At 55.0% G+C, this 27,802-nt stretch overlaps 1 protein-coding gene across 3 annotated transcripts in view; it reads right to left on the minus strand.

The window, feature by feature from the left end:
- Window positions 1–2,086: 2,086 nt before the first annotated feature.
- Window positions 2,087–27,802, minus strand: part of PPP2R2B (protein phosphatase 2 regulatory subunit Bbeta) — a 47,119-nt gene continuing 21,403 nt past the window's right edge. For all 3 annotated transcript variants that reach the window (XM_065734931.1, XM_065734930.1, XM_065734932.1), the window contains 8 exons: window positions 9,894–9,991; window positions 8,783–8,948; window positions 8,112–8,224; window positions 6,471–6,648; window positions 5,530–5,694; window positions 3,012–3,181; window positions 2,817–2,908; window positions 2,087–2,459 (listed from right to left, as the gene is read on the minus strand). In XM_065734931.1, the coding sequence (XP_065591003.1) occupies window positions 2,180–2,459; window positions 2,817–2,908; window positions 3,012–3,181; window positions 5,530–5,694; window positions 6,471–6,648; window positions 8,112–8,224; window positions 8,783–8,948; window positions 9,894–9,991 (1,262 nt within the window). In that variant the 3' untranslated portion in view covers window positions 2,087–2,179. The remainder of the gene's footprint in view (window positions 2,460–2,816; window positions 2,909–3,011; window positions 3,182–5,529; window positions 5,695–6,470; window positions 6,649–8,111; window positions 8,225–8,782; window positions 8,949–9,893; window positions 9,992–27,802) is intronic.

Consider the following 27,802-nt stretch of genomic DNA (forward strand, 5'->3'; position numbering starts at 1 on the left):
TTAAACTTGTGTTTCTAAGGTTTAATTTTGAAATGTTGGGATTGTTCAGTTTATGTATTTGAACTACAATAAACCGACCCCTTTTTTATATGGATTGTACAGGCCTAACACCAGTTCTTGTTGGGTTTTGTTGGAGTTGTGAACTCGCGAGCAGAGCAAAGAACTGAAGTCCTATTGCCTAAAATGTTGGCTGTGTTTTGCCAAACTCTGTGATACTGTACAGCATCAAATTAAATTTCATAAACATTCAGATCAGCATCTGTGCAATTCGGTGCCAAACACCAGGCTCTGCAGCTCAGCTCTTCAGTGTGTGGCTGAACTCGGAGCTGGGGGGGTGGGTCGGGGCGCTCCCTCCTGTGCCTGCACACGTGCTGGGGGTCTTCGGTGCTGACAAGTGGTGGACTGAGTTCATGCTATCAATATGAAGGAAAATGAGTGACTGTATAACATTTCTTTGGCAGCATCATCCATGCTGCACAGCTTCTAATTAGGTGCCTCTGCTTAAATTCATCACCAGCAGCAGCAGAGAGCTAGCACATGGGCTGCAGAGGAAGCAGCTCAGTGCAGCGCGCTGCCCGTAATGAGCTCTGCCCGGGGGGTGCTGGGGTGCAGGGTAGGTCTGTCTGCCTTTGGTGTGGCTGTGAAGCTGATTCCAGCAGCAGCAGAGATCTCAAATGCAGAAAAAGCAACTGCCTCTTCCCAGAGCAGTGACTGCTTCCCCACTGCCTGAGTGGTGTCGAACTCATCACTGCCACTCTGGGAACAGGAGCTCCCTGAGCAGTGCCTGCACCCCACAGAGGGGCCGGGGGAATGCTGCAGCCCCCCCGCCCCGCTGTCACCTCGCACAGGGGGGGAGGTGCCAGCACCTCCCAGACAGCAGGGGGTCATTCCCTGCTCCGTGTGCAGTGGGGCTGGGGCTGCCCGGGTCCTATCCACCCCCCCCCATCCCAGGGCAGTGCCCCCTCTGCAGGCACACAACACAGCACTGCTCCTGCCCGCAAGCACAACAAGCAGCAGCTCCACACAGACACGGTTGGAACAACTTTACTTCTGGTACCAGAGTGCAGCTTTCTGTACAAGAACACAAAAAGGACATTTAAAAAAACTTACTTTTCTCTCAGCATTTTTTTTTCTTTTAACTAGTTCATTAAAAAAAAGCCACCAGCTGCAGAGAAGGTGGGGGGCAGTGCACAGCCCCACTCCTTTGGGATGGCAGCTGCCCGTCCCCGCGCTCCTCTGGGCTGTGGTGGTCTGTCCCTCATTGGGGTGAGGGAGCAGAGGGGCTGTGGGGAGGGGGAGGGTGATGCAGATGACTTGATTTACTCATCGCTTTCTTTTGCAGGATGGTTTCAGATAGAAAAATTATTTTATTTGAACATTTGCTCGAGTGAAAAAAAAGGGTCTGAGCAATGTTAACAGCAGGAGAGGGGCAGCCCTGCACAGAGGAAGTTTAGTTACAGTCAGTATTATCACCCAGGCCCACGGACAGCCCCAAGGGAAGCACTGCTCAGAGCAGTATGGGGTTGGAGTCTCTTTTATTATGGCATAAATAGCAACTTCTTTTAGAAAAAGGAATAAATAAATAAATTAAGGAGAGCACCGAAAAGGGCCACAGCGAAACAGGAGGTGCAGGAGCAACACAACAAAAAGGTTCAGTTTGGTTTGTGGGGGAGCATCACTGCTGAAGGTGTTCCATAAACCCAGAAAGGCACAGTGTGCACTGCCCGGCCCTGGGACGGCGCCGCGGGGGGAGGGCTGAGCAGCCCCGCACGGCTCCGCTCAGCGGTGGGGGGGGCAAACAGAGCTGAGGACAGAGCTGAGGGCCCAGGCTCCGGAGGAAGAGGTGGAACATCTCCAGGACAAAGCTGTAGAGAACCAGAACCGATGGCTGCGATGGCAGAACCCGCCCCCCACCCCTCAGTGCACGCACACATCTGCTCGGCCCGCACGGTGCCGGGGGGCAGCAGCAGCCCCCACCCCACACGGCTCCGTGGACGTGGCACCCGGGGCTGAGCTCCGTGGATGGGAGCGGCGTTCAGCGCTGCTCTGCACACTGCCCCACGCACAGAGCAGCGCGCAGAGAAAAAGGGAGAGGGAGAAAAAAAGGAAAAGAAACATTTGGAATTCGTGTTTACTAGTACTCAGTACATGAGAGACTCCTAAGGGATAACGGGTCCTCCTAGTTAACCTTGTCCTGGAATATATACAGGTTATTTGTTGCTGCCACCGCAATGATGTTCTCTGCAGGGTGCCACGCTGTGTGCAAGATCTTCTTGCTGAAGTCCAGACTGTCCACGCTGATCTCGTCCTTCCTCCGCTTGCCTCCCACGCAGACCCTGCGCGGTTTGAGGACGGCGCGGGGTTTGCTGCTCTCCCGCGAGGCCTCGAGCGTCACGTCGCGCTTGGTGCTGCGGTCGAACATGCGGAAGAAGTTGTTGTAGGATCCGGTCATGATGACGCTGCGAGGACACGAAGGGGGATCAGCAGATGCAGCCCCACCCCGAGCTCAGCCCGGCACGCAGCACTGCGTGTGCTCAGAGCCCCAGGACCGTGGAGTGACCCCCAGGACCACCACGTTCCAACCCCGGTCGAGGCCATAGGGAACAGGATTTCCTCTGGGATCAACACTCACACCGGTATCGCTCCTCATGGCAAAGACTGAGCACGCCCAGCTGTGTCAGAGAAACAGCGCCGTGCTCCGGTGAGGCCGACGGCCCCGCAGCCGCAGCCAGGCTGCACTGAGCAGAGCCACACTGCGTCCCCCAGGCACAGAGACCCCTGCAGCACACAGCCCCCACCCCGCAGCCCCCGCTCACCTGTCGGAGCCGTTCCACACGCACTCGAACTTGTCGAAGATGCAGTCGTTCTCATAGAGCGAGCACAGCTTGCTCCGCAGGTAGTCATGGACCTGGCAGCAGGGGTGACAGCATCAGGCAGGGGACACTCACACCAGGACCCACGCAGCCCCACGCCCGCCCCCATCCTCCCGCCCCACGCAGCCCCACGCTCACCTGGTATGTCTCGATGGGTCGGTTCTCCATGTTCAGGTCCCACACTTTGACAGTGAGGTAGTCCCGGGTCATGATGTACCTCCCACTGTGGCTGAATTTGACGTCGGAGATGGAGGAGATGATCTCAGAAAAGAAGGAGCGGTTACTGGGGTCCTCAGGCTCCTCAAAAACTGCAGGAGAGGAAGGACAGGCTCAGCATCAGCAGCCCCACGGGACCCACTGCCCCACCCCACACAGAGGGCACCCAGGGGTGCAGAGCAGCACTGCACAGCGGGGACACGGGAGGCCCCGATCCCTGAGCTCAGCCACCAGCACCAGGCACACACTGCCAGCACTCCCGGTGCTGGGCACGGCGTAAGAGAGAGCACCAGTTGGTTCTGGACCATTCTACCACTGAGGCTCCTTTGTTTTTAATGAGTGCAATAAGCAGGAAGGGTGATCAGAGACCCATCTCCCAGCAGCACAAGAGAAGGACAGAAGATTTGGAGCCTCATACGCACCTTTTCTCTCCAGAAATCGATGTGGAGTGTAACTGAAAGTCAATGTAAATATTTTATAGCTACTGCAACCCACAGATTTAATCCGATGCCTTTGAATAAATCACAGTCTGTATTGTCTGAAGGCCCAAATTAAATACATTTACAAATTCAATTTCCAACTAACGTCAGCTGTGCAGGCGCAGCCTTAAAGAAAACAGCAGATCCACACCAACGAAGAGAGCGTTGCTCAGAGCTCCTCCTTCCATCCCTACAGACCCCTCACCAGCTCAGCACTGCAGAGCACCACTGGGGAACAAGGAGAGGCTTCTCCTCCTTCACTGTACAGGAAAGAAACCCATTTCCAGCCATGACACGGTGGCTTTCGTCCCACCACTGACACTGCCACAACCTTATGAGCACTGCCAGGCACCCAGACTCCCTGTACCCACAGCCACCACCCCAGGCTCAGACTGCCCTCACGCTGCAGGCCACCAAGTTCTGCCTTAAAACAGAGATGGGGAGTGCTGCAGAGGCAAAGAGGATCGTTTCCTCATTTGCCAAATGAGCCCAGGGTGGCAGACGAGGTCTGTCATCCTCCAGAGATTCTGCACAATCAGCTTGTTAATTTTTAGCTCCAGGTCTTGCCAGGCTTATTACTGCGTGCAGCAGGACATCGTTAGCTGCCACGGGGCTGAGGAAGGAGCTGATTTGTTCCTGGAGGCACTGCCACCACTCTCCACACCCCAGCTGACAGCGAGCGCTCCGCACTGCAGATGCTCAGCCCTGCACAGGATGAGCTTCCCTGGAGCAGGGAGTTCCTAATGTGAGAACAGATCCCTACGCTCTATTTATGTGCCCTTTGTCTTGAATAAAGGGCTTTGGTGAGAAAAACAAAGAGAACATGCTGCCAGCAGGAGGACGCCAGCAGCTGTGCAGCAAGGTGTGCCTGTACCCAGGGCTGACCGCTGTACCGCGATGGGAAACAGCAGTAAGAGCAGAGTGGCAAAATCCCAGGCTGCAGCGGGTGACCACAAGCCCCAGTGCAGCAGCCACGGACACTGACACGAAGGAAAAAAGCTGCTTACCCTTGGAAGGCTTCAGGAAGGCAGGGATCTCCAGCAAGATGCCCTCACCTCCACCGCCAACCCCCTAATCGAGGACTGGGAAGGGGCGGATCCTGGCTCCAGCCCTTCCATCACTCAGGTAACAGCACACACCTGAGCTCCGTGGGCTGGCCCTGCCTTCCCTTCCAGCTGCAGGGCTGCAGCTCACAGTGCCCCTGCCAGCAGCCCCACGTGGAACAGGACTACAGAATTTGGTCAGAACAACACAAAAATAAAAGCTGCCCCTAAGCTGCAAAGTGCATCTGTCTCAACAAACATAACAGGGATGTGTGGTGCTACCTGCTGCATGTTTATTAAACACTGACAGTTATTAAACGCCCCGCCAGAGAATTTGCCCCCAAAGCTGATGCTGCTTTTTCATTCTGAACTCTGATGAGCCGTCTCAGTTTCCACTTACACATCTGCTGAGCCGTGATTGACTCAGGATGCTGCTTCGAGGGAAATCAATAAGAAAATGTCAAGGGAGGGGTCAAACTGAACCCGTGTTCACGGTGCTCACTGAGGACTGACGGACACGCAGCACCGAACCAAGGGAGCGGCCGTGTGGGGCTGCCAGCACAGCACAGGGAAAGGGATCTCTGCTCCATCACTGCACTCAGCCTCAGCTGAGAGCTGTCACTGTAGGACTGCAAGAGGGCTATGAAGTGCAGGAACACGTGCTCTGCTCGGGATTTGGGATTCAGAGAATCAGAGAACTGTAGGGGACCTCCAGAGATCACTGAGTCCAACCCCTGCAAAGCAGCTCCCAGCCCAGGCTGCGCAGGCAGGCGTCCAGGTGGGCCCTGAGCATCTCCAGAGAAAGAGACCCCCCCACCTCTGGGATAACTGATGCTTTCAGCTCTCCATCACGCATCAGGCAGTGCCCAGCCCGACCCTCAGCCACGATCCCCCCAGCACGTCCCCCCGTGTACCCACACTTGGCGTGGCGGTCGCAGAGCGCGGCGGTGCGCATGTCACACAGCCGGATGGTGCCCTTGCTGCTGCTGTACACAAAGGTGTTGCAGTGGTGCGGGTGGAACTCGGCGGCCGTGATCACCTCCGTCAGCTCCTCCATGTTGGCCGGCTTGATGTCCACGATATCTGGGGCTGAGTGAAGGAGCCCGCTGCCCTCCGCACGGAAATGGCGCCTTGGGCCCCAAAGCCCTGCAGTTTCGCCCACATCCTCCCAGCACTGCTCGGACATGGGCACTCTGAGCCCCCTCCAGCCTCACGCCTGTGGCTGCTGCTCTCCAGCTGCCCGACCTGCCACGTGCCCCGGGGGCTCGTCAGTAGGAAACACGATATAAATATCACCGGTGATTAGCATCCCGCCGTTATTATTTCTGAGGCAGAAGTTACGAGGGTGACAGCCAGGATCTCAGCGCTGTGCCTGTGACTGGCAGCCTGTCACCCCGCTGTGCTGCTAAGAGTTCCTCTCCTCATCTCCCCCAGGGCATCTGTCTGCTGCATCGCCTCCCATCCCCCCCACCCTGCAGGCAGAACTCCACGTGGTGGCCGTGGGGGTCCCACAGGGCGGGGAGGTGCCCGGCCCTGCCACGGCTCAGCCCACGAGCACAGCCACAACTGCACCATGGTACTGCAGTGCACTGAGCCCTGGGGCAGCACTTCACATCTGCTGCACGGACCTCATAGCACCCGGGGTAACCAGCAGTAATGGACGGGTAACGAGCAGGACCAGTAATTAACACTCTCAGGCAAAGAAAGTCACCATGGGTCGAACCTTTACCTTGGATCTCCCTCTTTCCTGGGTTGGGAAGGGCTGAGCTGTTCCTGTGAGCACAGCCCTGCCCCCGTGGCTGTTAACACAGCTCCCGGCAGCAGAGGGGACACCCCCGGGAGCACACACCGAAGGATACTGAAGCTCTGATTGGTGATCTCGAAGTTCCAGAGGTTTATCCGCAGGTCATCAGCTGACATGTAGGTCTCGTAGTCGCTGTTGACGGATATGGAGTTGATGTGGTACGTGTGCGCGTTGGCGAACACCCTGCGTGGCGTGGCCTCCACCATCAGGTCCATGGGCCGCAGCACGGGCACCTGCGGGGAGCAGCGTCAGCAGCGCGGGCGCAGCACGCCAGGAGCTCCGCAGCAGCACTGCCTTCTTTGGCCAAACAACAGAACCTCTTCTGCTTTGTCACTGCGGAGACCTGAGAACCCGGCCCTGCTAACAGCAGTGCGGGGCAAGAGCTGAGTCAGCACTGCTTCTCCTCTCGGATTTTCTGGATTTGGCCCACAGTGAATGATGGAAATAAGAGGGGAGGGAGATGGGGCAGGGGAAGCACGGGGCAGGGACAGATGGAGGAAATAGGAAGCAGTGTCACACGTTTGCATTTGGACTAAGAAGCATAATTCGAGTAAACATCAGGGAATGGAGAGAGGCATAAAAGCAGCACATGCAGAGTGGCGTTCGTAATAGCTTCAGACACAGCACTACTAAGGCAGCTGCGAGCACCAGGACGGTGTCAGCCCACGCTCCCCCTGCCAGGACCTGTGCCCTTGAGCCACTCCATCACAGCACACGTTTTCTGTGTGCTGCCCGAAGAGGTTTCCCATGGCTGCAGAGGTGGGGACGGGAGCACCACAGCCAGATCAAGTGACACAGGAACACAGGATCCGCCAGCCCGGAGCCCGAGCTGAACCCGAGCTGAACGTGATGCGCCTGCTTCCTAATCCAGCCTGACACACTCAATGATGCATCGTTTGCAGCCGAAGGACTCTGCTCAGCCATCTGGGGACAGGGGCTCTCGTGCTCAGACACTGTGGGATGTGGGCTGTCACTCAGACCGTCAGAAACATGATGGTTTTGTGCGGGGCGTGGGCTCAGATGTCACACTGGGCTGCTCTGGATGCAAAAATAAATACATCAAAGGCTCCAGAGGACGGCTTCGCTCAGCACTGCTGTGCAGCCTGACCACATCCCAGTCAGACCCACGGCCTCAGCAGCACTGCCCATCTCCAGACAGGGCATGGGGTGACGTGCAGCCTCAAAGGATCCAACACCTGCCTGCTCCCAGCCTGGCTCCCAGCACACTGCTTACATCAGCTCCAGGGATGGGAGCAGTGCAGGAGTGGGGCCACAGCTGCTCCCTGCCATCTCCCGCACCAACACACAACTCGTGGCTGCAGCCCTTCAGTCACTGAGCACTTCTGCAGGGTAGTGCCTGGTATTACATACACCCATTATTAAAGGGTAATTCGGTGTAACAAACCACATCGAGTACACGGAAAGGCTGTCAAATAAAATAAACCGCTAATAAATTCATATTACTTCCTGTTCTCTGGAAAGGGGCAGTGCCACTCATTATTCGTTTCAAAAAAATTACGTCTTCATTTTTCTCTTTGCCTTTTACCAGACACCTCGTGCAAAAACAGCTCCCACTGCCCACACACACACGTCCCTCGTGCACAGCAATGGCTGCACGTCCCTCAGAGCCCCCCCAGAGCCCCCCAGCACAGCCAGCACTGCCCTGGGACACCCCCCGCCAGCGCCCACCGCTCACCCGCAGCGAGGTGATCATGGAGGGGTCTCGCAGGCGGCCGTCCTCATCCTTCAGGTTGTACCCCTCTGGTCTCTTGTCACGCTCACTGACCTTCCACAGCTTCACAGTTTTATCTGCGAGAGAGCGGAGCCGTGAGAACGGAGAGCAACGCAACGTGGGACTCGGTTACAAAGGAGCGTTCTGATAACTCACTACAATACGAAACACCGTCCCGAACACACAGGTAATATCCCGGTTAATCAAAAAAGTATTTAAAAACTCAATTAGCAGAACATCATGCTCTATAATTAATCTTCGTTGCATTTCAGTGGTTCTCCCCCAGATGAGTTTGGTAAATCTTGGAATTTTATTACAATGATCAATAGAGCCAATTCTGTAACACAAAGTAAGTTGGTTACGGAGATAATTAGAGCCCTCCTTGTCCCCTGAAACAATTAAGTCACATCCATCTCAAGGCCCCATTCATCCCAAGGAATATTCCTGGATCCTCCTGATGTTTACCTGAGCGTAACGCAGAACTGCTGAGCAGAGTGCAGCTGCACGCTGAAACACAGCAGCCGGGGGTTTGAAACAGTAAAACAACATCACAACCTTCACCCAAACGAAACAAAGCAACCAGAGTCATCAGAACAAAATGCAGAGGAGCACCCCCTGCCCAGGGCTGCACGCACCGTTGGTGGAGAGCAGGAAGTAGGCAGCGTTCTGCTGCGGGAGCCATCGGATCTTATTGATCTTCTCCTCGATCTCCAGACTCTTCAGGTAATCGAACTCTGGCTCGTGGCTCTGGAACGTGCTGTACACATTGTACTCACCCCTGCGGTGGGGCTGGTTCTTGCTCTGCAGGAGGGGGATGGAGGGGAACGTAAGACACAGAGAGAACGTTTCCCACTGACTCCTCTGCCCTCAGGTTCGCTGTACACCTGACCCAGCGCAGAGCTGAGTCCTGCACTGAGCCTGCACAGCCCAGGGAACAGGACCAGGCCACAGCAGAGCCCTGAGACACCAACAGCACTGCGAGCAGCACTGTGTGGCACAGGGAGAGCCCATCCAGGGAGCACCGAGAGTGGGAACTGTGCTGCTGGGAAAGGAGACAGCGTCTGAGAACGGCAGCACTCAGCGATGCACAGCGCCCGCTCAACCCTGGGCTGCGTTTCTCCACATCACACAGAGCTGTGCAGCACTGGGATCTGTGCTGGGGGAACTCCACGGGCTCTGTGCTGCACGTCGCTTCCCCATGAGCTGACAGCCACACCATCCCCTGGAGCACGGGGCTGTGTCAAACAGGAGGTGGATGGGACACGTCCCAGGTGGGGTCAGGGAGCCGGGAGTTCAGGAAAAGTGGGAGAACAGTGAACAAGAGAACTATAAATAGAATAATAACAGAAAGGCCAACAGAGTGTCTGCATGTAACCTCGTACTGATCAGAAATACTGCACACGTTTTAACTCTGGGAGAAATATGACCCATCAGTGCCCCACAGCATCACTGGTGGCCGTGCCCCACGCAGGGTCCCCCCCTGGACCCTGGGGGGGCTCTGGGGTGGGACAGTGCAGCCAAGGGGGGGTGGCAGCCAGCTGTGCCTGCACTGCCTATGGGGGGAGGTGTGTGGGAATGCAACGCAGCGTTTCAGGGCGTTTTATAGTGGAACATGGTCTCACATCACTAATTGTCACTTTCCAATTCTCAGTCTGCTAGGAGAGAACTGAGGTTAAGAGCGACAGGCACAGATTAGGAAGCATCAGGACACTGCTTTATAAGGATAAAATGGCACTTTGCACTCACCTCCTGCTCACGCTGAAATATGACAACCCGACCCCCCTTGTCCCCTGTTGCCAGCAATTCTCCAGTGTGGTTGAATTCTACCGTAGAGATAATGTCAGCTGGAAGGAAGAAGACAAAGACGATTTAAGTAACTGCAGAGTGGCTTCCACAGGAGTCCAAACACACCGTTCCCACGCAGCTCAGGCAGCGCACACTGTCAGTGCTCTCTCTCCCCTGTGACATTTCCATACATCTCAGCTTTTCCTTTGTACAGTGACAGCTGCACTATTTTGGAGCTCTGCTGCTGGGAGCTCCCGGCCCCACAGCCCCGCTGCCCCTCCCCGTGGGCACTGCCACCATCACAGGGCAGATGTGTGCCACGCAAAGACTTTAATCTGCGGTGTTCACCCTTGAGGCAAAGCAGGAGCTGCTAATGATTGGATTTATTATTGGATTTATTGGGGCTATTTTTAAAGGAATGTCAGAGGTTAATTCCGTGACAATTCCTGCCCGGCTGGTGTCACCAGCTGCCTCCGAGCGCGGCACGCGGCAACAGAGCAGGGAAAGGGAAGGATGGATGCAGTCCCTGAGCCCCAGTGCTTGGTGTAAGATTGATTTTGCAATGAAAGGCACTTAGTTATTGCAGCACCAGCCCATTCCTGCAGTGGGGGCTGGCAGAATCTGTCTCTGCTCCCTCTCACTTCCCATACTCACGGGGCTGTGCAGCCACAGCTGTAATTCGCGTGCCTGCAGAAGCACAGACCCCACGTGCAGGTGCAGTGTGCCCAGCACAGCCGAACCACCCACACCCCACGCACCCTCTGCCCTCCAGAGCAGACCCTGCCATGGCCATTAGTGACACACAGTCACTATTTCTGCCAGGATGGAAGCGAAGCTCCTCCTGCCTTTACGCCCTGCAGCCCTTTCAATGTGCTTTCCTCGATGGAACCAGTGAGCAGTGGTGGCTCTGCCCCTCCTCTGTTGCCCCAGGGATGGTGGATCCCCTCTGCACATTGCTCCAGCTGTGACCACAGCCCTCAGCTGCCTGATGCAGCTCCAGGGCAACCGCAGCCACCGGGACCTCCATAAACTCAGCAGAGAGAGTGAAAACTTCGGGTGCTCACACACCTGGATCCATTCAGCCTGGAGATGCGTGTGGGCATCTGCCAGGCCACGAGGACCTGGATGGCAGCAGGCAGGTGAGCAATGAACTCTGTGCTGCTGCTGCCACCACGCGCTCCCCCTCCCCACATTACCCCGTTTCTACAGCATTAAATACATGTGTAATGACATGCAAACACACTCCAAAGTTGAACTGACCGACAAAGTTTGGTGTCTGTGAGCAGCCTCAGGAGCCCATTTCCCCACAGACGGAGATGGCACTGCAGAGACAAACCCCGGGGACCAGCAGTGACCCAACAGGACTGGGGGTGCAGCAGGGGCTGAGGCGCTGCGCGGGAGCAGCACTGCGTCCTCTGCACAGAGCCCTCTGCGGGCAGCAGGGTCTGTCAGGAGGTTTTAACCATCTGCTCCTGACGTTAACAGAAGCGCTGCAAAGCGAAGCGGAAGGGCCATCGTGGTGCACAGCCAGGCACACTGCTCTGCTGAGCACTACAGCACCTGCTGGGAATTTCCATCTTGTTTGGTTTCCAGCTATGGGACGGACCCTGAGCTCCTTCAGATGCACCTGTTGTTTCATGCTTGACTGGAGATGAACCACTGCTTAAACATCAGTCCCGTTTTGCAACTGATCAATGCGGCATGGGATGCTTCCCTGCTTGTCTCCCTCCTCATGGGGTTATGGAAAGAAAAGCGAAGGGTGGGAGCGAGAGCCCGTGCAGGTGGCACAGTCCACAGTCCCCCCCGTGCCCCCACTGCGCTCGGCAGCCCCACAGCCACTGCAGTGCTCAGCACATCCGTGGGCTCACCGTGCTGCTGATGGGCTGCGGCACAACCAAACCCACAGCAGACAACGGACAGAGGTGACAGCACGGCCACGGAGCAGCACTGCGTCCTCCTGGAAGAGTCTCCCATCAAAGCTGCGGCCCCAGCAGCGCTCCCACCCCCGTGCTCAGAGCACTCCTGCTACTGCGGATTGAAACTCCTGCGTACGGGCACTGAAATGATCAATAAGTTCACTTCCCCTAAGGTTCCTATAGTAGTTCTGTGACAATAGGGAAAAACGCTTTTTGCGCTCCCATTTCCTCCGCCGCCTCCTACACGCTCAGTGCCCCAACGTGGAGAATTTAAAGAAAACTGTTTCCATGGAGACCGTCCCCTCCGAGCAGCACCAGCCCGCAGCTCTCCCTTCTGTGAGCATTAATGTTCCTTCACGCTTTCATGCTAAAAATATCGAGGGCTGGATTTCATTTTCACCGTAGTGATGCGGTTTTATCAGAAAAATAGAGAATTTATAATACACGCAGCCCGGTACACACACGTGCTGCTGAACAGCACGGTGCCCCTTCCCTGTCCTGCTGCAGGAGGACAGCACATCCCCAGCAAAGGGACAATGAGCAGCTGTTAAACGTGGACGACAAACCCAGGGGCTGCCCCAGGCACCCAGAGCCGCAGCAGCCTTCCCTTCCCTTCCCCTCCCACCAACACCCGGAGCTGACATCTCCACGTCCCCATGCACGCTGTCCCTGCAGCTCCCCACACCTCACACAGCTCCTCCGCCCCACGCAGGTGCTGCAGATCCCTCCTGTCCCTGTGTCCTGCTGCTGTCACCACCGCTCAGCCCCAGGCAGTGCACGGCAGCCAACAGCAGCCCTGGGTCCTCCTCACCATGGGGGACAGATGTGCCCAGCCCACGTCCCACTGAGCACCACCAGAGGTCAGAGCTGGGAGCGCTGCTCAGGGACCTCTCAAACTGTATCTGAGACCGCACATCAGAGCTTTAAGTACAGATCTGGAGTTCTGAATGAGAGCTGCAATAACAGCAGTACACAGGCTTGGACAACACACAGCTTTTCAACAGGGGCACCATCCTTCTTTCTGTTTTACAAGTTTGTATTTACAAAAGAAAACAAACCGACCCGCTCACAGCAAACAGCACCCAGCCCCAAGCACACACAGCCAGCACTGCCTTCCTCCAGAGTGCAACGGGCTGACAAGGGGGAATGTTTCTGGGAGCAGAGCCCCTGTGACCCACGCGTTACAACTGCATATGGAAACTGGCACAGTCGTGGTCGGTTCATGGGCTTTGAGGATGCACAGATCCCATTCACCTCTCCCAGTGCTGGCATCTGGGAAAGGCTCCCACGCGACACAGCAGTGCTGTGTGCAGCTGAGGGCAGTGAGGGGGAGCAGGACGCGTCCTGGCTCCAGCACAGCCTGAGAGCTGCAGGGAGAAGGGCTCTTCCCAGGACCTGAATCCCCACTATAATTCCTTTGCAGCTTTCTTCCCTGCCTGTGAAAAACACCAAGAAGAAACCAAAGAAAAAGGGCACTGAGGTCTCTTGGCTAAGGCAAGGAACACTGTGGGAACACTACAGCAAGGCCACATGGTGGGCACACGGGGATGTGCTCCTCCATCCCACCTGAGTGCTGCAAAGTTCGGCTGTGGGTCACTGAGATGGGGCTGGGGGATCTGTCCTCCTGCAAACTGCGGTCCCACACGGTGAGGGCACGGGAGGGAGCGGGACAGCAAAGGTTAAATATGGTTCTAATGGCATGCAAAATCACACGTGATTGATCTGCATTGATTTTTCCCCACTGAGGGGAATGATAGTCTGGCAAATAGAAATCAATTCCACTGCATTAAGCCCAGTAAGAACCTCATATCATCAGAACAATGCCCCAAAACATCACTACACAGCAACGAAGTGAAGCACAGTGCGTGGAGCCCTCGGTCTGCTCTGCAGGACAGCAGTGCTGGCTGTAGAGGGCAGGCAGGGTGCTGTGCTCAGCTGGGCACCTCTTCCCAACAGCATGGTGCAATGCTGCCGAGCCAGCAGCAGCTGCCCATCTTTCCCAAAATGGAATAAATCTCCTAGATTTAAAAGCTAAAAATACCATCACACTCAAAATTTCTCTGCCCTTGTTACAGCACAGAATAATTTAGTGCTGCCGACTCAGACTGAAGACACTTCCATCTGGCAGCTCTGCAGCTTCCCCCACCACAGGGCCTATTTCAAAGCGCCTACATGAAAGAACACACATTTACCTCTCTCCCACCGTCCTCACAAGGCTCAATGCACTGTAACTGCCTGCACCCACAGCTCAGAAGGAGCGGGTGCCAGGGGAGCACTGAGCCCCAGCCCCCAGCACACAGCTCCCAGGGCTCAGTGCCATCGCTGTGAGCCCCTCCGGGCTGTGCCCCTCCAGACCCCGCCTCACTGGGAGACTGGGAATGCTGGCCAAGAACCCATCACAGGGTAACAGAAAAACTACGTCTGTCTGCAAAAGGGTGACCTGAACACAAATCAGACACAGAAAGCACCCGAGCATTGACCAGGTCCTCTGTCCTTCTCACGTGAACACCTTTAAGAGCTCCAAGGACTTCCAAGAGCCACTTCCACTCCTCCATGGCACCGTGGGGTCGGGGCTCTCAGTTGCCCACCTGGGCTGCCCCGGGTCCACCCAGCACCTGTGGTTGACAGCCCATAGCTCAGGGACAGCGCAGCGCTGAAGTCTGAAGGCTGGCACACCAAACACACACTCCGAGGTGCTACCAGTGCCTGCCTCGTGGAACAGGAAAGACCTCTGCCCTCAGCAGGACACAGAGATTGCTTTTCTACAAGGAAACATGGTGCTGATGATAGCAGCAAGCAGCTCTAATCATCGTGCCTGCATTCTCCAGACAGTGCCCTGCAGGACTGGGGAACCCCACACACACAGCACTGCCACAGTGCTACAGCAGCAAAGGGAGCAGTGCTGAGCCGCCTCTGGTCATCCTGCTCATCCATCTGTCCCCTTACCAGCAAAACCCTTTGATTATTTTAAAAACCATAATTAGAAGTCCCTGAGTGTCAGCTAAGTGAGTAACATCTGCAGGCTGCGAGCTGTCCTCTCATCATCACAGCTGTTTTCAGCTCACGGCTGAAATTCATCACCTTTTGCGCTGACGCCACTTTCTGCTCTACCATTACTTGTTTGATGCACGAGGAACAAGTGTTCAGGGTGAATACAGAGAGCACCACGGAGCAGCCCAGCACAGAGTGTGTCTGATGGGAGGCAAACACCAGCACGGGGCGGCCGAGCCACGCCAGCATCCCTCCGCCCCACAGCAACAGCGTGGGGAGCCATGGAGCACAGAGCTCTGCAAAGAACACACCCGATATCCCACCTCTGCACTTAGGAGAAAGTAAACACACTGAAGCCACACGCAGACAGTCGCTGGCATTCGTTGCCTGGATTAGGATTAAATCAGCTAAAGATGGCTCAGTCCAACATCTGGAGCGGTACTGAGCTGGAGGCACTAAGGAGGGGTTTCTCTCTGCCAAACTGCCCCAGGGCCCAGCAGCGTCCCTCGGGGCACAGCCAGGGAAGCACAGCAACCCTACACAGCACAGCCCCCAGCACTCAGGCTGGAGCCCACGAGCTCCACTTCTGCCTGCTCTGCTTCCAGTGCTGTGCCCTGAAGGAGATCGCTTCAGGACATTTTCCATGGAGCATCTTGATTAAACTTTTCTCATCTTGGCATTAAGTTCATAAAGCAACGTTCTGAGTCTCTAAAATGAATTGCTTCAAAGTCATTTGTGAAGCAGCTGAAGATGGAGGTTATAACCATAAATGAATCCATCCTCAGAACTTGGCACTTCTGCCTGTGTGAGCTGAGCACGCCAACAGCTACAGCGTAAGAGCTGGAGGAGCAGCTCAGGGGGCTCAGCAGAGCACCCCGCTCCGTACTGGAGCGCCGTGGGACACGTGGGCTGCGTGGGAAGGGTGCAGACCAGAGGCAGAACAGAGCCCTCTGCCCACCCACCCCGTGGGACAGCCCTGGGCACCACCGCTGCCACCCTCCAGCCACCACCTTCACTCCCCATCCCCTCTGCTTTCCATTGTCAATTCATCACCACTCCATGGACTTTATTCTCCTGGAAGGAAACTTCTGCTCAGCTTTCATTCTAATCTGTCTTCAGCAGCAACAAGCAGACGAGCAAACCTCTCATTATTAGGGAACTAACTCCAGGATGTAAGAAGCTTCCAAATGGAAGTATGGACAATCATGAGACCCAATGAAAGCCCTCTCTCAGTCAGATGGGATTTAATTCAGTTGATCCTGACAGGGAATTAAGGATCTCTGCCGGGAGCTCTGTTTGGTGCTGGGGGCTGTACACTGATGGATGATGTCCTCCATGCCCCCAAACAGCCGTCCCCGGCAGTGGGACCCCACGCTGCACAGCCCCACACAGTGCTGTGGACGGTACAAACTGTGCTGAGAAACCTCAGCCCGATGTAATGGAAACCCGGGGATTACCAAATCCAGAACAGCAAATGCAAACTGTGCTGGGGACTGCGTGCGTGCACCGGGCTTCACGAGAGGAAACTGGGAATGCAAATTACCCTCAGCTGTCGGAAGAACGCTGCGCAGAACCGCGGCTCAGAAAGGGTCACAAATCAAAAATTAATAATAAAAAACCCCCACACCGCTCTGGGGACATTAAGCTATTACACAGAGTTGTTATTTGGCTGATTTTCACACTTCATTAGCATATGCATAATTTAACAAGGGAACGTGCTGAGGGCTGGCGAGACATAACAGCCACTTTCTCAAAGCACGAGCTGTAAACTGGGGCTGCCACACTTTGCATTTTATTTTAATCGTGGCACAAAAGCAGCAGCCATCGCCTCCAGACCACGGGCACGAGGGAACTGACCGGACCTAGGGCCGCCCCACGACACGCAGCACACACCTGCAGAGCCAGCACATCAGCACGGGGCGCTGAGCTGCTCAGGAGCACTTAGCGTAGAGAGATAAATGCAGGTGAAAATGACACAGTGAATCCACACCTTTCCACCACAAAGAGTCTGTGCTCTGCCACTCAGTGAGGCAATGAGCGTGACGGGCTGTGCCAAGTGAACAGCCTGTGTCGCTGGCTCTGCTTACTCCAATGCACAGCTCCGATTTTCTGCAGCAGCAAAAAAGCACTTGGAATCATTTCCCAGACTGTAACCGTGGGAAGGAGGAGCTAATTTTTTTCATGACAACATTTTCGTCCAATCTTTTCAAATGAAAAACCATTTGCCATCAGAAAGCTCCCGCCAGCTCCAGGTGCACGCTCTGTCCCAGCTCTGCTCCTGCACACACTGTAGCTCTCGTGGTCCTGGAAGCTGCAGCCACAGCTCTGCACTGCGAGCTGAGTGCTGACCAACACTGCTTAATTGCCACAGTAATTAATGAGTTTTCTTTCGCCCACCAGTCCCTGTGAGCATTGCTGCCGTAATCACAGGAAGACAGAAAACCTGACTTGTTGGGAGCTTCCCTGTTTCACTTTGGAAAGCTGGAGTTCACCGTGCTGCTGCTGCAGCATCGTCCTGCACCCCCACCCTCACCCCACAGCCCCATCTCTCCGGCTGGGAGCACCCACACAGCCCTGGCCACGGGATGGGAGATGCTTCCCCCAGGCTGGAAGGTCACTCCCACAGCACTGCCAGAGCTTCCCCGGGAGCTCCACGTGGGAGACGGGCAGGAAACAAAAGGTCCACCTGTACCCAAGGCTGCTGCAATTGGATGGGAAGGGAAACACCAGGGCCACCACAGCACACGCGGCCCAAGGCCACCACCAGGCCACGCTCACCAGGGAGCTGCACCCAGCCGAGCACGCGGCGTGGGGGGGCTGCGAGCTGGCAAGGGCCAAGCAAAGGCAGAGATGTGCCCTCGTGGGGAAGTACCCAAATGCATCGCTCCTTTTCCTCCTCACTCTGTGTCAGCAACATTCCCAATAACCGTTCCAGGCTGTAATCCCTCCAAATTGTAGCAGATGTTCTGTTCAGGAAACTGTGAGAGGATTTAGGATTTGAATAATACCATGAGGCCTGGGAGATGTTTCTTTACATGACTGACCACAGCCATTTGTTTTACAAGGATGCTCAATGATCCACGTACACAGATTGATTCAGGCCCTGCCTACCATGACGGCTGACGTCGCCCTGGCACCCATCACTGGTGTCTGAACTGTGACTGGAGGGATGTGGGCCACGAAAAACGTCCCCATGGCTCTCCAGGATGGGCCGCAAGTTGGGGCAGAGCCAGCCAGCAGGAAACCCACAGCAGGGGAACCTGACAGCCAGGAAACCAAACTCCACGAGCAGAGCAGGCTTGGTGCAGCCCCACTTTCAGGACACTCCCAGCACTCTAACTGCTGGCACTGCTTTTGCACATTTCATCTTTCTAAATGCAACAGTATTTGCTGCAAAGACAGTAGGGTGACCTCTCCACTGCCCCACAGCTCAGCACCACACGGCCCATCCAGCACCGCAGGGCACAGCCCTCAGCCCCACAGCAGCCCCACTGCTAAGGAGCACGCAGAGCCCCAGGGGACCAGCAGCCAGCTGGGCAGATCGCAAGGCAAAAGCTGACTGCTTCAGCAGAGAGTCTCTAAATGTAAGAAGTATTTTTCCAGTGCTGCACTGTGAATAAATTGGGGGAAGGAAACGATATCCTCGTCATATCCTAAAGCTCCCTGACATCGCTCACAGCTGAAACATCGCTGAACTGAGATGCTGAGTGATACCTGGCATGTGAAAGTCACAGTAACCAAAAGTGGATGCGACAAATACATCTTAATTGTCCAAAACCAAACAGCTGATGGCAACCTGTCAGCATCCAGGTAACAGAGCTGTGAGCACTGGATTTTGACCGGTCCAACTTCCACGAAGGGCAAATGCTAGTGGCTGCCTGAAAGGTTATTTTCACTCTGACTTTTAATAGGGGTACAAGAAATGTTATGACTGTGGAAGAACTCTTGAGTTTCTCCATCGGAATAAACACTCCAGCACCTGGATGGCACTTTCTGTTCTTCTGTTTTGCTGCACATCAATAATCACAACTGCGAATGCAGTACTTTGAAGCTGAACTTGTGAGTACAAGCAAAGCTACAGTGAGGGTAATAATGTTTGTGCTGGGAATGGCAACGTTTCAAGATGATGCCAACAGGCACTTCCAGAACCCCTTCTAAAAACCCAGAGAAACCTCGGGACCAAAGCATACGGCCACAGTCAGCCACCCCCAGCAAGCTTAATGCCACAGCCCATCAGCGAGGATTTGGTCAATTAGCTTATTAACGTATTTATGCAAACAGCAAGAGCAGGGGAAAGTCTCCCTCATTTCCCTCTACTAAACCTAGAGAGCACCACAGCGTTGAGAGAACATCGGCACAAAATGGATTTAAAGGAGATGGAGCAGCTGATGCTACACCCACAGAGACAGCAGTGCCCTTCTGTCCCTTCTGTCCTTGAACATCTACCAGATCTTTGGAGGAAATCTGCTGCATCGGTTACGGTTTATTATTATACATCCTCAGCTCAGGAACAGGAGTATTTAATTATACTAATTGCTTCTGGTTCAGGAAGGGAGACTTCATGCTTGGACAAAGGTGCCCATAAACCACCGTGCTTCTGCCGGTTCAGGCTGCAGGTCGGGTTTTACATGTTCTGAGAAGATTAACTTTACTCCTCGTGAAGAATTTAATTACAGGAAGTGATTAGCCAAGTGCTCTCAGTCAATACAGCTGCAGTGCAAACTGCTAAGGAGCGTGTTTTCCATTACAGTGAATGTAATGCCAAAGAATGGTGAAACTGTAGCAAAGCCATTGGGGTTTCAGCCACACCAGCAAGCCCTGGATCTCCACAGGAAAATTACAACATGCTGACTCAAGCAACATTCAGAAGGGCTGGAGAGGGGGAGACCAATAAAAAGGCAGCAGGAGACTGAACTCCATTTCAAAATGCAGAAATAACACCATTTTATAGGCTTCTTGTTTTCTAATTGCAGCGCTGCAAAAATCAATGGCTTTTGGAAAGTAAAAGAAACGCACACAGTGAACTGCTTGGAAACCCCACTAAGCCATAAACCAACACCTGAGAAAAACATCAGTACTGTTTTCCCCATTTTTGAGAGGGAGATGGGACAAAGAAAAGCCTGGATGCTTCTGACCACTTTATCATTTTTCACTACTGGTTAGTAGCTGTACTAGCATGAATCTCAGGAGGGAGAGAACCCTGAAGTTAAGCAGACTGAACAGAGCAGTGCCATGTGGGGGTGGGAAGGCCAACAGCACAACAAAACCCAGCTCCAGGTCCAACCAAGTACCACTGCATTCTCACCCTGGAGACAACTGAGCGCAGTGTGTGCAGGGAGCTGCCTTCCTGCACACTGCCACGCAGATACACAGCACAGGGGAAGCACAGCCCATCCCTGAACATGACATTAACTTCATGGAGTACGTACTTCCAAGCACTTGGTCAAAAGAGGATTCTTCCCAACAAACCATTCCCATAAGCTTAATCCAGATGAGCTATTATCATTATCCATTGGGAGACTCTACTCACTCAATGAGTCTGACCACATTCCTGTTGTGTCAGGCTGACTCTGCAGGGGCAGCCCATCACTGGGTGACAGTGGCTCCACCAGGCTCTGCATTGTGGTCAGAGTGTCCTCCACATCACTGTCACTTCAGATCTCAGTGACCCTCACCTGCACCACTGGCACAAAACAAAGCTCCTGGAAACACGGGAAATGCAAAACAAGTGCATCGCGAGGCAGGCTTTAAAACAGCTGACAATCACTCCCTTTGCAGGGGATACAACTGCTACACGTTTATCCAAAGCAGACAAAAGGGAAGGGTTTGGTGAGCAGTATCCTGCAGCTGATGAAGCAGAGCTAGCAAGGACAGCACTGCAGTGTGTCCCTGTCCTGCCCAGCACCGCCCGCACCGCTCCATGCGGCGGCCGCAGCACTGCAGCGGTGCCCGGAGCTGAAAGGGCGGAGGTTTCTTTGCTTTATGAGGAGGAAAAAAGATGCCACTTTCTGGCAAACCCTCGTCCACCAGATTTCATCACCTCGTCAGTAACTTTGCACATTGTCAGAAACAGACTGCAAAGAAAGAAAGAGGTCTGGTGCCACAAGAGCTCCGCAAAGCAGGGAGGAACCGAGAGAACCGAGTGCTGCAGCACGTCAGGATTCCGCTCTGCGGTGCTGCTCTGAACCAGGCCACGTCCCCTGCCTGGATCCATGATGAACATTTACAGCCAGTTAAGGAACAGCTGCGTATCCATCAAACTCGTTGTATTAGTGCCCGGAAAACACAGAAGTCATGAAGCAGAGAAGGCTGCAGCACTCCTCTGGGAGAGGATCACGGGCTCCAGCCGCACCTCCTGCGCTGAGCGCTGAGCACCAGGCAGCCGGGAAGCACAGCTCCTCTTGGGTAACGGCACAGAGTCTGTAAGAACAGAACTCCGAATCCCTGCTGGTTTCCTGGGCTGCGTGGGTCCTTGGCAAGCAGAACGCACCAGCCCTGAGCGCGGCTTGGAGTCCTTTCTGGCAGTTTGTCTGCCCAGATCCAGCTCAGTGCAGAGTGCCCCATCTCACCCACACCACTCTGCAGCCCCACGGCACCGCGCACTGCCCAGCAAGGGGATGGGAGCAGAACGTGCAGGTTTGGGGGCAGAAGAGGAGCAAGGATGAGGGTTGGTGCTGAGGATGAGGAGAAAGAAACAGGGATTACAATAAAAGGAAAAAGAGACTAAAATTAGCAAAGGCAGACAAAAAGGTGAAAGGAGAGAGAACTGATGGAAGAAGGGCTCAAAGCGTGCAGAAAGCTGTGCAAAGAGATGCTGCCCACCTCCCCCACCCTGCTGCCAGGGCAGGATCTGCTTCGTGCGGCAGGATGAGGACACCCTGCAGGCTCCTGAGCAGCTTAAGGAAGTGTGAAATTCCAGCAAAGGATCTATGAATGATGTATAGAATAATGTCATGGTTCTTTAACTTCAGCAACAGATTTACACGGTTATGGAAGCGGGAGCGAAACACAATTTGGGGAATAAAATTAACTGGAGTTCCTGAGACTCTGAGCAGAGCAAAAAATGAACTCAAAATCTTCAGCCATGAATGTGCCACGTTTGCAGCCACCGGAGGACACACCACCACAACTGCACACACCTCACCCCAGCTGGGCTGAACTTACAGGCAGCACTGACACCATTAACACAGCAGGCACACCCCACCTGCCCACCTGAACGTTTCAGTGGATTCTTTCCCCTAGCCAAGCATGGCAGCGGAATGCTCGTGCATGGTAATTGCAAACTCAGTGTGTGGGTATGTGAGGTATTAACAACCACTTCCAGCTGTGAGGGCTCCAAATTCCCCATCCCTTGAGACAGGAGGGTCTCAGGAACGCCCGTGTCTCCTTCGGTCTTTCTGCCTCCTCCTGCACGTAACATATCCCTGTTAGAAAGGGAGATATGGCTTCTGCTTCCCATACAGAAGAGGGCAACCTGCACTCCAGTTAATTCCGACTGTTTGGACTTCTTGTCCTCAAACCCTCAGCAACTAACGGCCTTGGGCAGCATGGACCAGTGCAGCCCAGAACTTCTCCCATCCCGGTGCCATGCAAACCCACGGGACAGCGGGACTGGGAAGCCGAGGGTGTGGGATCCGGACCCTCCTTGCTATCGGACAGACAGCGCAGCTGCCAGCACCACGGCCAGGTCCCGACGGCAGCCGATGAGCGGCGGGGGATGCGCCGGGGGGGTCTGCACACCGGGACCCCACAGCAGCTTCATGCAGAAATCCAGGGCAGCACTCGGCCCTCAGAACCCAACTTAGAAGCCTAATTGCATTAACTACCACACAGCCTACTGCTTCCTCTGTAATGAGTTTTAGGATTCAGGAGCTCAGAACTGCATCTGCAGGAGCAGACTTGCAGGACTCAGCTATTAATAGTCCCTGGTACACACTCAGTTCCAGCGGAGGGACACGAGGGGGGAGGAGGCAGCCAGATGGAGATAATGCACCAGGGTGACAGAGAGCCAAAAAAAGGCTGAGCCGCTCCCCCAGCTCCGCCTTGCAGCAGGGAGCGGACAAAGCACCACATCATTAACTCATAAAGGTTCTAATTAGAAAGTTCTTACATTAGAACAAACGTCCAAACAGAAGCAGACCTCACTGTCTCCTCCTATAGCCGCGGAAAGCCGAGGCAAGGCAGCAGGCTTCCCTCCAGCTCCAAAGCAGCACCACCACCATCTGCCAAAAGCAGCACCCGCCCTGGAAGCGCCCTGATGGATGTGAACGAGCACCGATGCTCCGGGCACACGGGTGGGCCCAGCTCAGCCCAGGCTGTGAGAGGGGCAGAGCTGTGACCCAGGGAAGCGGACAGCCCCATCCTCGGGCAGCTGCAGGGCATGGCAGGCAGCAGCTCGGGCGGGTCACGCCGCGGCTGTTGGCCTCTGCCTGCATTTCTACACAGAAGGAACATTTCTTTGTTACCTCCACGTCTGAGAAACGTTTAACAACTTGTTGCTGCACTACAGCAGTAATGCCCTGCTGCTGGATTTTGCAGCACTCCTCATGAGAGCAAACAAACCACGGGAACACTGGAACCTGCAGTACTCACATTACCCCTGAGCTGATCCGCACAACCAGAGGCAGACACCCAGCACACCATTCCTGCTAGCCAGAATTATGCAGTGGGGAACCAATTACAAAGCAACACTGCCAATGCTGTTGTACAATTAACTGTCTGTCAGCCTCAATCCAGGCCAGCTTCAACTAGGGACCTCTGAGGAGGGCCCTCAGAAACCTCCTCCTGCTCTGCCCACTCCGCCCCAGCACCCAGCAGGTGCTCAGAGCAGCCCCCCAGCACTGCCCAGGGCTCACCTGCAGGGCAGCTGCAAGCACCCTCCCTCCCACAGCCGCCGTGTGCTCCACTCAGACAGCAGGCTTCTGCTACCTGCAGCCAGCGGGGGACTGCCTGATGTGTCTGATTTCAAAAGGCTTCGTTTCACACTTATCTACCTGAATGTGCTCAGATAACTCACATTTGAAGTGTGAGATGTTCAGCTCCCTTTAGATCTCATGTGAATTAGCAGCCCATGAAAGCAGCTCCTGCTGCAGGTGGTTGGATGACCAGCACTCCCTCCCCCTGCATTATCCCATTCTCTGCGTAGAACAAAGCCCAACCACTGCCACAAGAGCCATTTCACTTCCTCAGGAGGAACAAAACATGCCTTATTGCTCAGTGCAAAGCTCTCACCCCAGCATCCCAGCAGCTCACCTGACTTCTGCAGCCCAGGTATCACTCCCAGGAATCATCACAGTGTTTTACAACAAAGAGCTTCCCTTAAAATGAAAAGGCTAACGAGCAATTCTCTGAGCTGTTCATGAGGGCTCCGGGAACGGGCACCCATGGCTGCAGAGGCAGCTGGGCTGCTCGTTTCTCTACCATGCTTTACAATCCTTGGAACAGAGCAACAGCCAACAGGGCACTCCACTGCAGCACCCCTCCGTACACCTCCGAAGTGCCCAGCGAGCAGGGTGGTGGCGAGGACCGGCCCCACAGGTCTCAGTACGGCCACGCACAGTGCCTGGAGGCAGAGCCCAGCAGCACGTCAGCGGCCGGGGCCCCTCACCCACCTCACTGATACACCAAGCACCCAATGCTAAGGACACCGCACCTGGCAGCCATGCAAGGCCCCGTTCCACGCGGATGAACGACCCACACCTGCACACTGCAGCTCTTAGGGCGTTTCCTGCGAGAGCCAGGCCCTACAGGGCTGCCACGCTCCTGCAGCACCGCACCTAGTGACAGACTGTGGGTTTTTCCAGGAGCTGCACATGAACACCAGAACACAAATACTGCTCTGCACCGTATACCTGAGCAAGTTTAATGGCAGCAGTCAGGTGTTTAACACGTGATAGTTCCCCTCGGGCACCGCTCTGCTCCTGGCTCCCCGAGCTCTGCGACGACACATCCACCAGCACTCACTGCAGGCACAGCGAGGTGGAGGGCAGCTCCTCTGCACTCTGCTGACCTCTCTCCCCTTCTCACCCAGTCATATTTACTAAGCCTGCAACTGAAGCAATCCGTCATGCTTGCTAACGCTGCTCATCAGCTGCTGACCACTGCAAGGCCACACAGGAATCAACTGTCAATAGCAGGTGCTGACGTTCAGACTAGTGCTCGTGTTTGTCAGGCAGCTTTGCATCAGTCAGATTACTTTTCCTTTACTCACTACACCCAACAAAGGGAACACAAGGAAATGCCTAATGACAAACCCGGGGATCCGTGCTCATTTCAGCAGCAATGGCACAGCCACACACGGGCAGGATCGCTGCCGGGGACGCAGAGCTGCTCCGCTCCGGGCTCAGCAGCGCCCGCAGCCACCCAACACAGCTCAGCACTGCAGGCTGCCCTCAGGGCACCCACTGAATAACAGCTGGAGTACACTTGTTATTAACAGACACGTCAGCGAGGACTCCTAAATTGAGTATAAAACTGATGAGATTAAACTTAAAAAGAAAAAACAATACCCCTCCAAAGCCTGCGAGACTTTGGCAAATACCGTGCTCAGGAACCAACGCACACAGCAGAAATCACTGAGCTCACAGCCAAGCACTCGTTCGGACACACAGTGCTCCTCTGCTTCCACGGTTCCTGGGGAGCATCAGTGCAGCTCACACCCCAGTCCTCTTCACTAAAAGAGCTGCAGATCTCCCCAGGCAGCCAACATGAAATGACAGACCCACATCCCATCCCCGTGAGGATGCTGCCACAGGTTACGCCGCTCTGGCTGCAGATAATACAGCAGCAGTAAATGGTAACGTGCGCTACGGAACACGATTCAGTTTTTGCTGAGCAGGCTTGACATCTATAAATCTTAACATTTAAAGTTGTTATTCCAGTGGCAAAACAGCCACGAGGGACAAAACGGTCCTCACCTCCATTAACGTTTTACTGTTATTCAGAGAATGTGGACACGGACTGATCCCAGAGCAGGAAAACCACAGCAGTCTGTTTGCGTCCGCGGGCAGCGGAGATGGTGATGTTCAGTGAGCGCTCTCTGAGCTGAACCACGGGACGGATAAGATGGGGATTAGCTGTCTATTTTGGTTTCTGGTTTCTATTTTCAATACCTTTCCATTCAAAGGATCTGCTTTCGCATGGCTTTAGGAGAGATGTACAGCACACACCGCCGACTGTCGTGCACACACCAGAGAACGAACAGCTTTAAAAAGAAACAAGAAGGCTGCACAGAAATTCTGCCTGGAAATGGCTCTCTCCTACAGCCCTGAGGCCCAAACTCCAGTGATCCCTTTAACCTCCCAGAGGTTGCAGTAAAACGCACCTAACCTGCCTGCCGTCTTCTCAAGGTACAGCACCTCAAAGCACTACAACAGCCTTCGCAAGCTGACCCCAGAACAAAGCAAGCTGAAGCTGCAGTGAGTTTGTTTAAACACAGCAGCCTGAAGCAGTAAAAGACTGAAAAGCGACAAAACAGAAAAGGCACAGAAGTCACACAGCCACCTCCCAGCTCCCACAGCCCCCACACCACCGAGCTGGCACTGCAGGCAGCCGCGGCCATCCGAGCCCACCGCTGCCCGAGCACCGCGCTGCAGGGGCCGCTGCTCCAGCCTCCGGCCACGCGCACCCCGCTCCTGCCTGCACCCCGACCTCGTCCCCTCGGCCCCGCACAGAGCGCTCGAGCAGCCGTGCTCTGCTCCCGGCCCCGCTCTCACTGTGGGGCCGGGATGCTGCCGGCACCTGAAGGCTCAGCTCTGGGGGACCGGGAGGAGTGCAGGAGGAGCATGGGATGTGCAGCCGAGCTCTGCAGGGGCGCTGGGGAAGCAGGCAGGTGCTGGGTGCTCAGCCTGCAGCTCCAGGCTCCCCCGACACCCCAATCCCATCGCGGTCCCGCCCTCCCCGCGGTACCCAGCCCCGTGGCTGCAGCTGGGCTTTGTGCCTGCTCAGCACATCGGCATAAGCACTTCCAGCTCCCGGTCGCAGCCACGCAGCCGAGCTGGGGAGGAGCGAGCAGCTGCTATTTTTAACCTGCTTGATCAGCATCCTGCCACGTCAACAGCACTCAGCGCTGCTGCTCCACCGCCTCACCTCCACACACAGCCCATGGCAGCCCACCTCCAGCACCTCCCGCAGTGGACTTTGGCTCTCAAAGGATCTCTTCCCTCAGCTCCCCTGGGACGGGAACGCCTCATCCAGCCCAGGCCTGAAGCCAGGCAGCAGCTGACCATCAGCTTTCATGACCTTGCCGGGTTTCTTCTTGCAGACACGTTCACAGGGATCTAACGACCCACAAGCAGGAGCTTCCCAGCTGTGTTCCCCTGTAGGTAACTGCTGCTCCGGGAGGTTTCAGTGGTTTCTCCACCACAGCTCTCATGCCTCTGTCCCAGCACAGTCCAGGGAGACCACGGCCCCAGCACGGCTGCAGGACAGAGCCGGGCTGTGAGCATCACCACAGCCGCCCCATCAGCAGCGCGCCCGAGTCACAGCATTACTGCTCCCAGCACTCCCAGTAATCCAGGATTACAGAGTCCCCAAGCAAATCTATTCTCTCGTTAATCTGCAGATTAGAGCATCCCAAGTCAGCTTTGACGTGGAACACCAGGAACAGCCAAGTTAGACTCATCCCCCTGCGGTGATCCCAGGATTAGGCAGGAGGAACGGCCACAGCCCACGGAACAACCGGACCACAGCACGGGGAGAGGTCGGGGAGGCCCATAATGTCTGTGTATAAATAAAATCACAAAGGATAGAGTTGTGTAATCAAAGTACTTATGCGATAAAACAACTACTTCAAGAAGGTTCCTGGATTAATCAAATCTCAATCCAGATGATCTCCAAACAGCAATTAACATCATTTGTGACAACAAAAATACCTGGTAGCTCACCCTGAGCCAGGCACGGGGGAAGCACCTCACTTCCTGCATCTAAGAGGACTATACGTAGATGGAAAAAAAAAGCCACCAC

Source organism: Cyrtonyx montezumae, unplaced genomic scaffold, assembly GCF_038088225.1.
Source record: "Cyrtonyx montezumae isolate F1298 unplaced genomic scaffold, pur_monq_1.0 scaffold_18, whole genome shotgun sequence".
Taxonomy (NCBI): domain Eukaryota; kingdom Metazoa; phylum Chordata; class Aves; order Galliformes; family Odontophoridae; genus Cyrtonyx; species Cyrtonyx montezumae.